At 30.6% G+C, this 14,617-nt stretch overlaps 1 protein-coding gene across 2 annotated transcripts in view; it reads right to left on the reverse strand.

The window, feature by feature from the left end:
* Nucleotides 1-5,204: 5,204 nt before the first annotated feature.
* Nucleotides 5,205-14,617, reverse strand: part of LOC115882039 — a 30,052-nt gene continuing 20,639 nt past the window's right edge. The window contains exons 2-3 of one of the 2 annotated variants that reach the window (XM_030899860.1): nt 10,383-10,734; nt 5,205-7,130 (exon numbers count right to left, since the gene is read on the reverse strand). In XM_030899860.1, the coding sequence (XP_030755720.1) occupies nt 10,404-10,734 (331 nt within the window). In that variant the 3' untranslated portion in view covers nt 5,205-7,130; nt 10,383-10,403. The remainder of the gene's footprint in view (nt 7,131-10,382; nt 10,735-14,617) is intronic. The other variant, XM_030899859.1, reaches the window with a different exon arrangement.

Raw genomic sequence — 14,617 nt, forward strand, 5'->3', positions numbered from 1 at the left:
CGGGGGTGTCATCCCCCAATTTTTTTCAAATGGGAATTGGATCAAGTGGCTTTCTATTCTCTATACTTTCCCGCTTCGTTTTTGAAAATCGGTCGAGTCATTGAGAAAATATGAAGGATTGAAATTTGAAAAGTTTATTTAAACATTTATCAGAGTAAATTATTCAGGTGCGGTAGTTGCTAGATAGCTATTCTGTGACCTTTGCGTTGCAGTTCTTTTTAACTTGCAGAAAAAGTGGAAATAATCGAACTTTATTTTAAAAATAAACTTTATTTTACTTTATTTTAAAACGTCTTCGTTGAGTTCTTGTACCAACTGAATTTTGTACGGGTGGAACTTGTGTTTTTTTAATATCCTTTGGACGCTTGTACGATTCACGCCGGTCTCATTGGCTAATTTTCTTGTACTCAGCGTACTATCTATGGCAACTTGACCCAATACAAATACCTCCATAGCTTCATTTACTACAGGATTTTCCTTCTGCCTCTTTTTATTCATAACTGAACCAGTTTCGCGAAATTTTGCTACTAACTCGCGAACAATTTTGCCATAAAGGTGTTTGTCAGGATGGCGTTCATTGAATATCTGCGCAAACCGATTGCCACATTCATTGTTTTTAAAATAAAGTTCGATTATTTCCACTTTTTCTGCAAGTGAGTACACCATAATTGTTAAAAAGTTTAACGATATTGAGAAGAACTTCAACGCACAAGTCAAAGAACAGCTATCTAGCAACTACCGTACCTGATCGAAAGAAAAAACAGCTAATTGGTCGAAGGAATTTATCCTTATCATTTACTCTGATAAATGTTTAAATTATTAGTAGTGGGAACTATCGAATGAATACTATCGAAACATTCGATAGTTGCAATTCATTCGAATAATTCGATAGCTGGTAAGAAAACATTCGTCGAAAACTATTCGAATAAAAATTATCGAATAGATGCGTCATCTGCCTTGAAATATTGTATTCTAGTAATTCGGCAGCAAAAACCATTCATTTATAAAAAAAATCATTTATCAAATTCATTTATTTGTCAGGATCGATTTTAATAAAATATAAACTGGATTTTAGTTGTCGTCCGGCGACGTAGGTTTCTTTCCTAGAAACCCGACAGCGGTCGGTGGCAATGCTATGAAAGAAGCCGGCATCTTTGATTTTTTGCGGAGTCAAATAAAGATAAGGACACATTATTTTTTTTTATTGAAGTGCTAGTATTTACACAGAAAATATATTATGAAGGGCGCTGTTGTCGTATTAGTTGGTATTAGCAAAGAATATTATTCTTTAGCATTAATTAGTTAGGGATAGTATGTCTATATGTTTTGCATTTTTTTATTAATATTCTGTTGTTACACTGCAATAATACTTTTTATTTTGGATGTAGGAGAATGATTTTTAATGTTTTTAAGCACAGACTGGTTTAATAAATAATAATAACAGTAATATAATTTGTTATACCTATTAACAACAAAATTTATAATCATTAGTAGCAAAATATAAACAACAAATAGAAGTCAAAAGTATTTATATTAGATCCTATTTAAAAATAATATAGTCTCTAAATGGCAACGTTGGTTTATTAAATAATAATAATTACAGAACTAATTTGTTATATTAACAACAAATTTTAAAATCATGAAATATAAACATTTATTAATTTTCTAAGCATGCAGTGTAATGGAAGGAAAATATAAATAAAAAATAGAAATCAAAATTATTTATATTACTTTTATTACTTTATATTACTATTCAAAAATAATATTTACTTTTGCTGGCATTTACTTTAAAAAATAAATGAAATATTTCTTCGCAAAAAACTACATGTAAGAGAATTAGCATAAACAAAATATAAACATTGTTAACTTTTTTTTTAAATTGGCACGTGTAAAACTTTCAATTTAATTTTCTCACCCCAAAATTTGAGTTCGATAACCATTTACTTAACCACATTACTTAAATATGATTATTAAGTTCAACTAATTCATATTATTAAAACATCTAAAATACAAATATGTATTTTTAAAATTAATTGTAAGTTCATCTCATCTCTCTTAAAAATTGCTACTTCTCAAAATTTCCGATTAAAAAAATGCAATCTAACCTAACCATAATATACCATATAAAATTAAATAATTGAAAGATCGGGCTACGGAAAATCACACAAATTTTCGGAAAAATTTTGACCACTTCGCACACAATCGTCAATTAATAAAAAACTACTATTTTAGTATTTTAAATATTTTAATAAACGCAAAAATAGCATAGTATTTACAAGGCGAAGTTATAAAAATTTGGAAGAACTAATAATGCACTGACGCACACAAAAATCAAACGAATACTAAATTTCATTTATCAAAATTATTCGATAGTCGTGGCGCAACGATAACCATTTAGTCGCACGGCGAGGTTGTTACATATGCTTTAGTATACAAATGAATGAATGATTTCATTCGAATAAAACCATTCGATAGTTGAAATCATTCATTCAGTAACCATTCGATAGTCTAATTCATTCGATAGTTCCCATCGCTAGTTTAAATAAACTTTTCAAATTTCAATCCTTCATATTTTCTCAATGACTCGACCGATTTTCAAAAACGAAGCGGGAAAGTATAGAGAAAAGAAAGCCCTTTTCATTGCGGTACCACTTGACCCCTTCCCATTTGAAAAAAATTGGGGGATGACACCCCCGCTTAGAGGGTTGAAGATTTTGCAATCATTTTGGGGCAAAAGTTGTCCTCCTCACAATCAAAATTGAAGTGTTTTTGAATTTTCTGAAAAAAAAATTACCCCAGCCGTTATGCTTTGCGGAACGTTTTCGATGGGCCACCCTGTAGTAGTGTCCCCGAAATGTTACAAAATCATATGTTGACAACTTAATGTATGTTGGTATTTGTCTCGTTTTGCAGGACTTGGTTTTATTGAACTTCCTGACCATTCTTCCTCAGGAGACAGACGCGTATGGTTTAAGCAACCGGATCATAGAAAAGAGGACGGCAATACAACTCAGGGTGACTCTTCTAAAGACCACAGACGCCCATTGCTGTATGAGACACCCTGTATATACTGTTTGACCAGCGGATCTGAAGCTACGGAAGGAATGCGAGAAAAAAAAATCGATATTGCCACGTTTATCTATAAAATTGCAAAATTGCCAGACATGAACTATAAATTTAATATATTTTTATTATATATAATGTGTTTAGCATATATTCTGACGTATATTACTAAGGAATTTTAACGTAGTTCATATTGTTGGATATGTTTTATTTAATAACTTATTTCTTTCATTCTGTATAATCTGCTTATTACAAAAGGTGAAGATATTTCAACGATATCATTGGCAAACCGGTATCGCCGCGCATGGCCGCCTATTCATCGAACATGATTGGCGAGAGTACGTCACAGAATTTGTTACAACGCGGTTGACATGGCCTTTACGCCTTTCCTATTCGCTAGCCTTATCCCCAACTTCACGGTTACTTCTGAAAAGAGTAGAAATATTGAATACTATTGAAATATCCAGTGGCGGTGTCATTCTTTTGATCATTATTACTTTCTTTCATTATTTTATACCGGTTATCCTAAACTTTATTTCTATATTTTTCCTATATTTAATAGTTAAAATGTGTTTTATTGTTTCGTTATCTTCTTATAATGTTTTTCGTTCGTAGTTTTTAATTATTAATATTAAGTTTGATCGTATATTTGTGTTTTAAAATGAATAAATTTGTTAAGGGTAAGACGCTACATAGCCAGGACAAGAGAAATAATAGCTAATTTATATAGGTAAGTAGAATAATAATAATGTAATTATTAGAATATTAAAATTAAATATTGGCTAAAATGAAAAGCACCCCCACATTTTACCTAAATATTTTAGCTAAACTAAAATAAATGTAAATAAACGTAGATGAAATCTCATTTGGTTTATTTCCTTGTGTTCATAACAGGGTTTGCGACGAAGAAGCTACAGAGAGTTCGCTTAAGTTGCCGCTTAAACGTAAACTTGAGCGCATATCTCTTTATACCGGAGTTAGCGTATCGGCTATAAAAAAATTCACACAGAAGATAAAAAAAGACTGGAAACTAACCCCGATAAAATGATATCCAGCCCTGGAAAGAAACGGCTACGTGAGCTCGACGACTTTGATTTCCAAGTGGTCAGAAATTTGATAAATAGATTTTATCTCGAATTCAAAGTCGCCCCCACAATTAGAAAGCTTTTGCAAAAATTGCAGGAAGAATCGAATTTTCCTTTGGCAGGGACACGCTTAGGGGTTATTAAAATCAAATGGATTTTTTGGCGTAAATGTCAAAATAACAGATAAATATTAATGGAGCGGCCCATTATATTGCAGAGAGAGATATAAATATATACGCAAAATTCGAAAATATCGCCAAGTATTATCTATTTGGATGAAACATGGGTAGACAATGACCTAACCTTTAAAAAGTGCTGGCGGAGCGATACCATATCTGGTGTAATAGGCAATATTGGATCTACTGGTGAGTAAAATTATGTTTTGTTTGCGCTTCCAAAGTTAACTATTTTCAAGATTTTTTTTTGCTGGAAATAGTTATATCTAAAATTATGTATTGTAGAAAAAAAATATAGTTAGTACAAATATATAAATAAATATACCTCAAGACTCAGTCTTGATCATTTACTGATGATGTTAACATGGTTAGCGAAACGTGCGCCCAGTGTAAAAGTAAAAGTGTTTTGGTGTATTGTGCTGATTTAGTTTTTTATTTTGCTGTGTAACACCAAAGGTTCCAACCCCCAGCTGTAATTATTTCTTATATTATATTAACAACACATAATAATAAAATTATTGAAAATATTTAAGGGAGTTTTAATAAAAGCTTTTAGTGTGTTTATCTGCTAACTCAACAGTAACGATTCAAACAGGATAAAGTTTTTTAAAAAAAAAATATTAATCTGAATATTATATTTATGATACACATTATTTTCATAAAACACCGTACGCCCATGCCTATTTTATGAATGAAATTGGGCGTGTCTTGTTTACAACTGCGTTCCCCTGTCGATACCCCGTAGCTACAGATCCGTTGGTCACACTATACATTGAGAAAAATAAAAGGCTAAAAAATGTAATAAATAAATTTTATTTTAATGATATTCTTACACATTTAAATATAACATTGAATATTATAATATCTAAACATACGGCATGAAAACATTTATTTAGATATTTTGACACAAAAAATTAAGGCTTCTTTGGAAGTAATCAAATAATACACATATATTTTCTTATAGATCTTGAAAATCAACCTCCAAAGAAGTTTCCGTTAAATAAAAATATAAGCGATCTTTTTTAATTTACATTGTTTAGTATTTACTTTGATTGTCTGGTTATATTTAGTTTAAGTAAAAAAAAAACATTGTCTTGGTATATTTTTCTTCGTAAAATATAAAAAATATTATTTTTTTCTGTATAAGTTATAACTTATTTGTTGTGGCAATAACAAATACAGGACAACATCGGTGATAGTTTTATAATTACTTTGATTTGAATAATTAGAGGTTATATATTAATAAATTTCATTAATTTTCTTTTTTGAGCAAACCCACTTGATTTAAATTTTATTTTGATTGTCTTACATCTAAATACGAGTACACACCGAAGAAAGGAAAAACGTTAAGTTCAAAGTCTTTTGTTTAGAATTATTGCCAAAATTTGACAAAAACATGTTTTTTAACTGTCTTTTTGTTTATTTATATGTTTAAGTTTGTGCGTTATAGCTATGTATTTAGAACGCCACTAGGTGTGGCAACATTGCACAAAAATCATCACTGATCAACAAATAAAATTTTATTATTATTTTAATAGACATTAACAAACGTCAACATTTGCTAAAATATAGTCTTTTTAACCCTGCTTACAGTAGAAGTAATATTTTTTTAAAAGGTTTTCCATGATTCTTATATATTTTATCTAATCACAACAACTTTTATCCCAATAGAGAAGAATTTGCATTTGATATAAACATATAGTTGTACCGTATGATAAAAAAAAGGCGTCAAAGACGGCTGGGAAATGAAAATAGGTGATAATTTTATCGAGGTCAGTCTCTAGATTGACAAAAATTGACATAAATCTTTTCAAAAGATTAAAAAAGAATAGAACGATTCCAGACGTTTAGGGCTTGGCCTCGTGAAAATTGTCGTCGATTGTCATTCTCTAGCCGTATTTGACGCTGTTTTTTTTTCTCGATTGTATGGTATTTGATAAATATTACCCTTGAAGGGTTTAATTCAGTTCTATATCAAAGGTTTTTCTTATTATTTATTGGGATAACTTAACAGAGGTCACAACAACTATTCATTTCATTGTATTGGTTTCTTTAAATACTATATACTGTATGATGCAACAATACAATAAAGTTAAGAAGATGAGTAACAATTTTCTTTTGGTAACAATATTTATTACAATCACTATTAAGGTAAAGCCCCGTCTACACCTAAGGTTTTACCTGTCAGTCTTACCCGTTCAGGCAAAACGTAGGTATCAATTAAAACGTAATGTGTAGGTAGACTTGGAGACTAGTTATGTGTATGAATTAATTATATTGCATCGTTGTATCATACAATATAAAACAAAAAAAAATTCTATCAAACATACACGTAAGTTTATTTAATCTATTCATAATTCTGTAATAAGTAATATCATCTAAATATTACTTACCTTTGAGTCTTTAGTGTTTATAAGAATTACAAAAATAATATATTCTTTTAAATAAATTAGCAAGTTGGTATATACTGATAAAACACAATGTTTTGTATGACTACTATTTAAAAAAAAAACATGCTAGTCTAGGATATACATAACTGTTTTTAAAAATTTGACGTTTAAAGTATAAAAATATAAGAAAATAATAAATTCTAATAAATTTTTAACCGTAAATTATATAGTGGTCCAAACATTATTGACACTGATCATGAACAGATATTTTTTTTTGAGATGATTTTCTCATTGTAGAATCGACTACGCCACTGTATAGTGCTTTTATCGCAGGCTCCTGTTTCTGTGGACGGACGCCGCTGACGTATTTCCCGCATTTGACAGGGAATTCATCAATTTTTCGTTCTCTTCTCGAACTGAAAAAAAATAACAAAAATAATATTTTTGAGTGAAACTAATAAATGAGAAAGAATATAATAGTTATAACCATATTTTTGTATTATATTAGAATGTCAAAGCCGTGAGACTGTATGTTGAGTTGTAACTCAAGAAAGGAGTGCACAATAGGTCTATAAGGTCAATCCCATCCTCTCACACTTTTTTGAAACACCCTGTGCAAGTGAATATATTATTTTCCTGAGATAAAAATTCTAGATATATCTTTTATAGATTTTTTTATCTCCAATCTATAAACCCCTCTCCTGCCCTCTCCTATAAAATATTATTTTAGGTTCTTTATTTATTTTTTTCTATAGCAACTGTTAAAATTGCCTTAACAAATAAAAAGAGACTGACAAATCCCATGGTAAAGAGTGGGACCGCGTTCCCGTAGCGCAACTCAGAATAACAATTTTGAAACCAGTTAGCAAGACCATGGCAGGACGTACGTCTTTATTGCTATCTTTCTTTATTATGTGTGCTTTATATGAAAAAGAAAGAGATAGGTATAAAACGTATCGTAAGACATTATCGCACATTCTGGCTGGCGGAAAAATTTAAATTAGCTATTATTAGTAGTAATTTTTTCATTCTGAAACTGAAAATTTTTTTCACTTAAACTGATTTATTTCCTATACCAATGTAAAGGAACAAAAATCATTGTGTAGGGAATAAATCAGTTTAAGTAAAATTTGCAGTTTCTTTCAGAACGAAAGAATACTACTATTATAAGGGAAATTATAAAAAAGCAAAATTGTAATTGTTTTATAAACATATTTATTTATACATAAAAATAAATAAACTTTTTATAATATAATAACAAAAAATAACAGTGTTTATTCCACCCACCTACCAATTTTAAATGCAGAAGAACTGATGACTGTTGCAGGAAACGATCGGCCAATTTTTTTAAAGGACATTAAAAATCTCATTTTCGAAAAAACTGCCTAACTGCAATAACAAAGTGAATATCCAAGCAAAGAAGACTTTACGAGAATCATGATCCTGAACCATTTTCCAGTTTTAATCCTAAAAGAAAAGTAAAATAGGTATATTAATAAAGTTTCTGGTTACTATAAACCAGCTATAAACTACCTACCGAAAAAATGAAAAAAATTTATTGTATTAATTTGTTGTGTTAAGGGAGGTTCGAAATATTTTTGACACTACTACTTCTACTTTTTTCTTAATAAGATGATAAATATAACTACTTACTTTTATTTTACCGGGTGTCTTTAACATATCTATCAGAGAAAGGGGGCACCAATGCATATAAAAAATAGATGATACTGGCTCCTGCAGCAAATAAAATAACAAATAGTATAACCTAAAATTATAAGTAACAAAATATAAATACCTATATGGAACAAAGGAATTTGTTCCCTATCCATATTCATAAGTCAATAAAATGGAGAGTTTAGAAAAAAAGGTAAATCAGCAGGGGCGGGAAAGTGAAATAGCTAAAGCGGTTCCACCGTTTCCACGGAAATCTCAAATAAAATAGTTCCAGCCCTAGCCACTAGGTGGTAGTGCAATTAATTTTTAGGTTAAGAAATTGCTACTAGTTATTGCCAGATGGCATTAAATCAGAATTTTTTTGTAGTTTCCATAGTTTCCAACGGCCATTGTCATATTATTGTCAAATTCTCAAAAAATATTGTCGTTGTCATAGCACCAATCATAATATTATCAATGTTTTTCAAACTATAATTTGTTATATGTGTTTTAATTAGACAATTCCTTTTGTTTGTGGCCCTAAAAATATAATGTAAGTTTTTATTTTTGCCATCATTTAAGTACCTATTTATATTTACCCCATTTACAAAACTTTGGGCGTATTACGTTGGTGTTGTTTTATTATAATAAACGATGTTTAAATATTTGACTTATAAATAAAAACTTTAAATAATAAATAATATTTCACATGTTTGGCTTTAATTTTATTTAATAACTGTATAAATCTTTCTGTTAAATCTTATTTTTTACACATCACAACGATACTTGTTATTAGTATTGTTGAATTTGCGTAAAAATAAGATTTTATTATCAAATATAATTATTTTAGAGTAAAATTCAATAAATACGCTCATTTAAAAAGCCCGCGCTTCGATCCATTTAAAACAAGCCCTACTCAATAGATGGCGCCACTTCTGTAGGACCATTTTTCAGTATGGCAGAGTCCATTCTTTTTCTAGCTAGGTATATTCTTTGGTAAATCACCAAAAGGGGGGGGGGGAAATTAGCAAACATGACGAATTGTCATGATGTTGTCATCTTGGTTGTCATGACGACGAAAACGAAAGGCGATTGTTCTAATTTCTATTTAGAAATTACGTTTTATATGGCTGCTTCTTTCTCTCTTGTTATATTAGAATGAGATAGTGGGCCCAATAGACGCAATGCGCAGATCAACATAAATAGAACGAAATTTTGCGTTCTGAGTTGCGCTACGGGAACGTTGTCCCTCTCTTTGCCATTTAATTTGCCAGTCTCTTTTTATTTGTTTGTCTATGCTTATATCTATCCTGATATCTATCAAAAATAGTAGATAAATAGTACTTTAACTGCAAGTGTAGATTCATAGATAATAGAAAATAATCTACTATTAAGGGTAGATTAAATGATACTTTAACAGCGAGGATAAGTTAAAAACTTTATTTCTTCTCGCACGTTTTTAATTGCTTCCATTTTTGAAAATTTTTGTATTCCTTTTCATAAGTTATTCGGGATTTAAATGGAAGTAGTTTGGATATGGCGATTGTCGCCTCAGCCTGAATATCTGTTGGTAATTTATTTATTTCGTTTTGAGCCATTTCTGGCTCCAATTCAATCAGCAATCGACACGAAAGAGAATTAAAAAATATTGACTCAAAACCGACAACTAAAGAGACAGCTTTATTTATTTGTCAAATTACATAGAAACCAACGTCAAACCAGCACAATATTTTTTCTACTCCTAATAAATTCCTTGAAATAATAATTTCTGAATATTTTTTAAAACGTAACTCGCTATGGAAAAAAATATTGTTTTATACACGACGATAAAATTGCATTATTGTCTTCCGAAATTAATTCATTAATCTTTTCGGTCGAATAAAATGATATTTTATCGTCTTGTATAAAAAATAACTATTAATCTATTATAATACAATAAAAAAGCTTAAAATGTTACATTCAAAGCACTTTTGACAGATACCAATACAACCAAAAAAAAAAGATCCCGAATCTACCTTATTATTTTTGTCCCTTCCTTATCCCAATTTCTGCACTTTCTGTGGTCTGGTTTCTTCATATACCGGAGCAGAAAAAGTATAATAAGTACGATTTACTGTCGAATTATTCTGCTGCACAGTCTCTGTGGTTGTGTGAGTCAGAGTAACCACAACACACAGTATACTAACACAGAGCAGGAACAAATACACTCCCACGATTGCTTTGATTATCTTTTTCCGTTTGCTATAACGCTGCGTCTCTTGTTTTGAATGTTGATCGCTTGATGATGTTCGCCTGCTTGATTTTTTCGAATGTTTTGAGCTTGAATTAGAGTAGGTTCTTGGGTGTTGAGGATGTTGAGATATTAAGCTACAAAATGATCAACATGTAGGTATAACTTTTTCTACTGTTTGATTTTTTTCCAGTATTTTTCTTTTCAATAGCAATGTTGTAGTGATTAACTTGAAGTTTATTTAATGTTCAGCATTAACTATTTTTTTTTAAATTTTACACAGGGTGGTGCACCTCATTCGCCTCGGTTGATTACACGAAAACGGAAAGATGCAAAAACAAAATATTTTATGGGTATATGTGGGAAGGCAATGTGCGTAATTTAAAATTATTTTCCAATAAACAGTGTGTCCCATTTTGGTTGAAATCATAGTGTATCTCCGTTATTAGTGAAGATAGAAGGGTGCGGTTTGCACAAACCTGTCCCACTTTTTCGTCAAACGGAAGATGCTGCAAACAAAATTTTCATAGCTCTCTTCATTTCTGAGCTACAGGGTCTTTTTAGAAAATTATGCAATGCCTTGGGATAAAACCCCCTGCCTCTCTGTTGTGTTGTTAAGGGTTGCGACAAGAAAATTTTGCTTATGTGTAGAACTTTTACCATAAAATGTATAGCATTGGTTTTTCACCATGACCAATATTTTTGAACTATCCAATGAACTAAAGAATAAGTTTTTCAAACGCCAAATGAAACCATGTATAGTTTATAAAGTCATATGATCTGTCTTTGTTATGAGCTTTCAAAATATATATCATTTCCCATTTCATTTCTTCTTTACCAGCAATATTGCAAATATATCAAAATTGATTAGTCGTGATAAATAACAAAAATGGAAAATGGTATTTACTAAAAATAGTCATACACATATTAAAATTTATTTGGGATTGATATATTTTACTTTTTGAAATAACTGTTACCACTGAAACTGTGAATATATTTTTCTTTTTTATAACGGGATGGGTTTGCAACATCTAAATCTTGAATCACTAAAGCATTTTTCAGGTGTTCGACATTGTTGTAGTGCCTACGATATATTTCTCTGTATTTCAAAATTCCCTAAAATCAGAAATCGAGAACTGATATGGGGAAAAGTGGGAATCGAGGAGGCTATCAATATTGTTCATTGGTTCCAACCATTGATTTGAAAAATAATAATTTAACAGTATTCTAATATTTGAATGTTCCCATCTTGTTGAAAGTATATTTCACGTAAATTAAGCAAAGGAATATCTAAAATTTCCGATACGATAGGATTATTCTTACGTGATATTTTGTATTCCAAGATTTACAAATAGCGGTAGAGAGTTAAGTTTCCCTAATATATAAAGAATTTATTAAGCGCCTCCCAAAAATAAAACAAGAGACAGATAGCAGTATAGTTTTTCTAATTCTTTTAGTTTCTTTTATTATCAATCATGGCCTACTAATAAATATGATGTTTTAATAAAAACTTTTAAATATTGCTGTAAATAGTGAAATAAATATAGAGTAAATATATATTTCTTTTGAGAAGCTTGTATGCAGTCATGGAAGCAAATGTAGCAAAATACACAATTGTGTAGCTTTGGCAACCCTGCTTGTACTTTACTTTTCAGAATTAATTCATGTGCTGACTTGTCCCAGACATCAATTTTCATCCAAATATTGACGTTACTTCAGAAATTATTTGAAAAAATCGAAATAAAAATGAAACTTCTACCCTGTATCTCCGAAACTAAGCATTTTAGGACATACATTTATACGAACTTTTTACTTATTTTTATATGCAGAATACGTTTCCGAAATATCCGGAATACAGTTCGGACCCCCCTGTATAGTATCGTTGAAAAGCATTAATTGTATTAGCCTTCTAATAATGGGCAAGAACGGTACGTACGTTCGCCTCTTCCCGCGCTTCAGCTGACAGTTGTGACGTCATTGTAGTCCTTGTCAAAGCCTTCGTGGCCTTGTCATGATAGTGTGTATTATTAGTTGCCTATGGTAAACTTATAAAAATAACAGCTGAGAAATTTTGAGTTAATTATTTTGTCAATTTTAAATGTGAAAAAGGTGTCTTTAAAGTTTTTAGAGCTATAGAGTGTATAAATACGTTCATTTTGTATTGTGAATTGTGACAAAGTGCATACTAAGTGCCCACGATATAGTTTATTAATTATTTTAAAGCAAAATATGGAAGTACTCTAAAAAGAATGCTTGCAAAAGGTGATGCTGGGAACTGCTGTTCTGAAAAATGCATTATCCGAGTATTTAATACGATTTATACAGTTAATTTTCTATATTATATACATATAAGGTGTTTAAATAAATAAACTAAATAATGAACGTTTTGCATTCGGCAACCAATAATACAGGTGTGTGTATTATTGGTTGCCGGATAAGAACTAATAACCATGACAAGGACTACAATGACGTCACAAAGCGAGTAGTTTTTGCATGCACCTGGCGGACACTTTTGGCTGAATGAGCAGTCCTATTAGGTTAACTGTTCTTGAATGATGGGTACTGTGTATTTTGTCGAGTAGGTACCTATTTTTACACTTTTCTGTTTTTGTATATTTGAAAGAAATACGTATTTTTATTAATTCTTCAATCAATCATTCTGTTGTTCAATATCGAATGTTTATAATTTTGTGCAGCCCATGTCGAAAAATTTCTTTTAATTGGGAATTTTTGCACAAAGTTTTAAACTGTTTCTGACAATAAGACAGATTGTTTAAACCAAAATTAATCCATTTCCCATCAATTTGCGAAGTCGAATCTATCGGCGAAAAGTAAATAACTTTGAAAGTATTTTATTGGAACGTTTATTTTTGGAATCTAGACTTTTTTCAACGATTCTGGAGCAATTAAAGTAAATTTGCGTTGAAAATGAAAATAATTTGCGTATATTTATGTAGACATTTTGTTAAATTAGAAGTCTAAAAAAGTTTTTTAATGATAATAAGAAATATCGTTCTTTGTGTTTTTGCCCTTCCGCCGACTAGGAGGAGATATACCGTATGATTGAAAAAAAAAACGGTGTCCAGTTGGCTTGGAAATGAATGTCTATGACATTCCCCATATAATTTCACATGTTAAATGATGACAGCGATCTTCATTTCATAGACATCGCCGACGCCGTTTTTTTTTGTTCATACGGTACTTCCTGAAACATTTTCCTCTACTGGCGGAAATATCTTTTCAAGAAATAAACTCGCTGCAAAGGTATAGACATTTTTATTTATAATTTGGTTATAACGTACGTTTCTTTGAAAAAAAAACAATGCATAATTATTATTTCTTTGAACTGAAATATGCTCCAGATGTTTTGAATTAGAGGTGAAAAAACGCATTTCGATATACAGGGTGGTCCGAACTGTATTCCGGCAACTCCGACAGCATATTCTGCAGATAAAAATAAGTAAAAAAGTTCGTATAAATGTATATCCTAAAATACTTAGTTTCGGAGATACAGGGTGTTGAAGTTTTATTTTTATTACGATTTTTTTCAAATAACTTCTGAAGTAACGTCATTATTTAAACGAAATATTGATGTCTGTGAGTGGGAAATTTGATTTTGATGTCAATATGACTCCTACTAGTAGAGGGCGCCACCTACATACAGGGGCGGATACAGGAATTTATTTTAGGGGGGTCCAAATAAAAAAGTAATGCAGAATATTCTTTTAGAGTGTCATTTTTAACCAGAAAAGCTAATATTTAACCCAATTTACAGATTTACCAATTTACAGATACAGAGAGGCCCGGGCCCCATGGGCCCCCCCTCTGTATCCGCCACTGCCTACATATTTGATTTATATACTCACATTTATAGGGAGCGCCACCTACATGTGTTTTAACTGTTTTGAAGACTAATTACTTTTTGGCTGTACCTGTAAAACTACTGGGTAAAAAAAATAAACTTTTCGGTGATTTTTTATGTAAAAAATCTCTGGTAAAAATTGCTACGAGCAACCGTTT

This window comes from Sitophilus oryzae, unplaced genomic scaffold, assembly GCF_002938485.1.
Source record: "Sitophilus oryzae breed Bouriz unplaced genomic scaffold, Soryzae_2.0 scaffold_1745_pilon_pilon, whole genome shotgun sequence".
NCBI classification, from domain to species: domain Eukaryota; kingdom Metazoa; phylum Arthropoda; class Insecta; order Coleoptera; family Curculionidae; genus Sitophilus; species Sitophilus oryzae.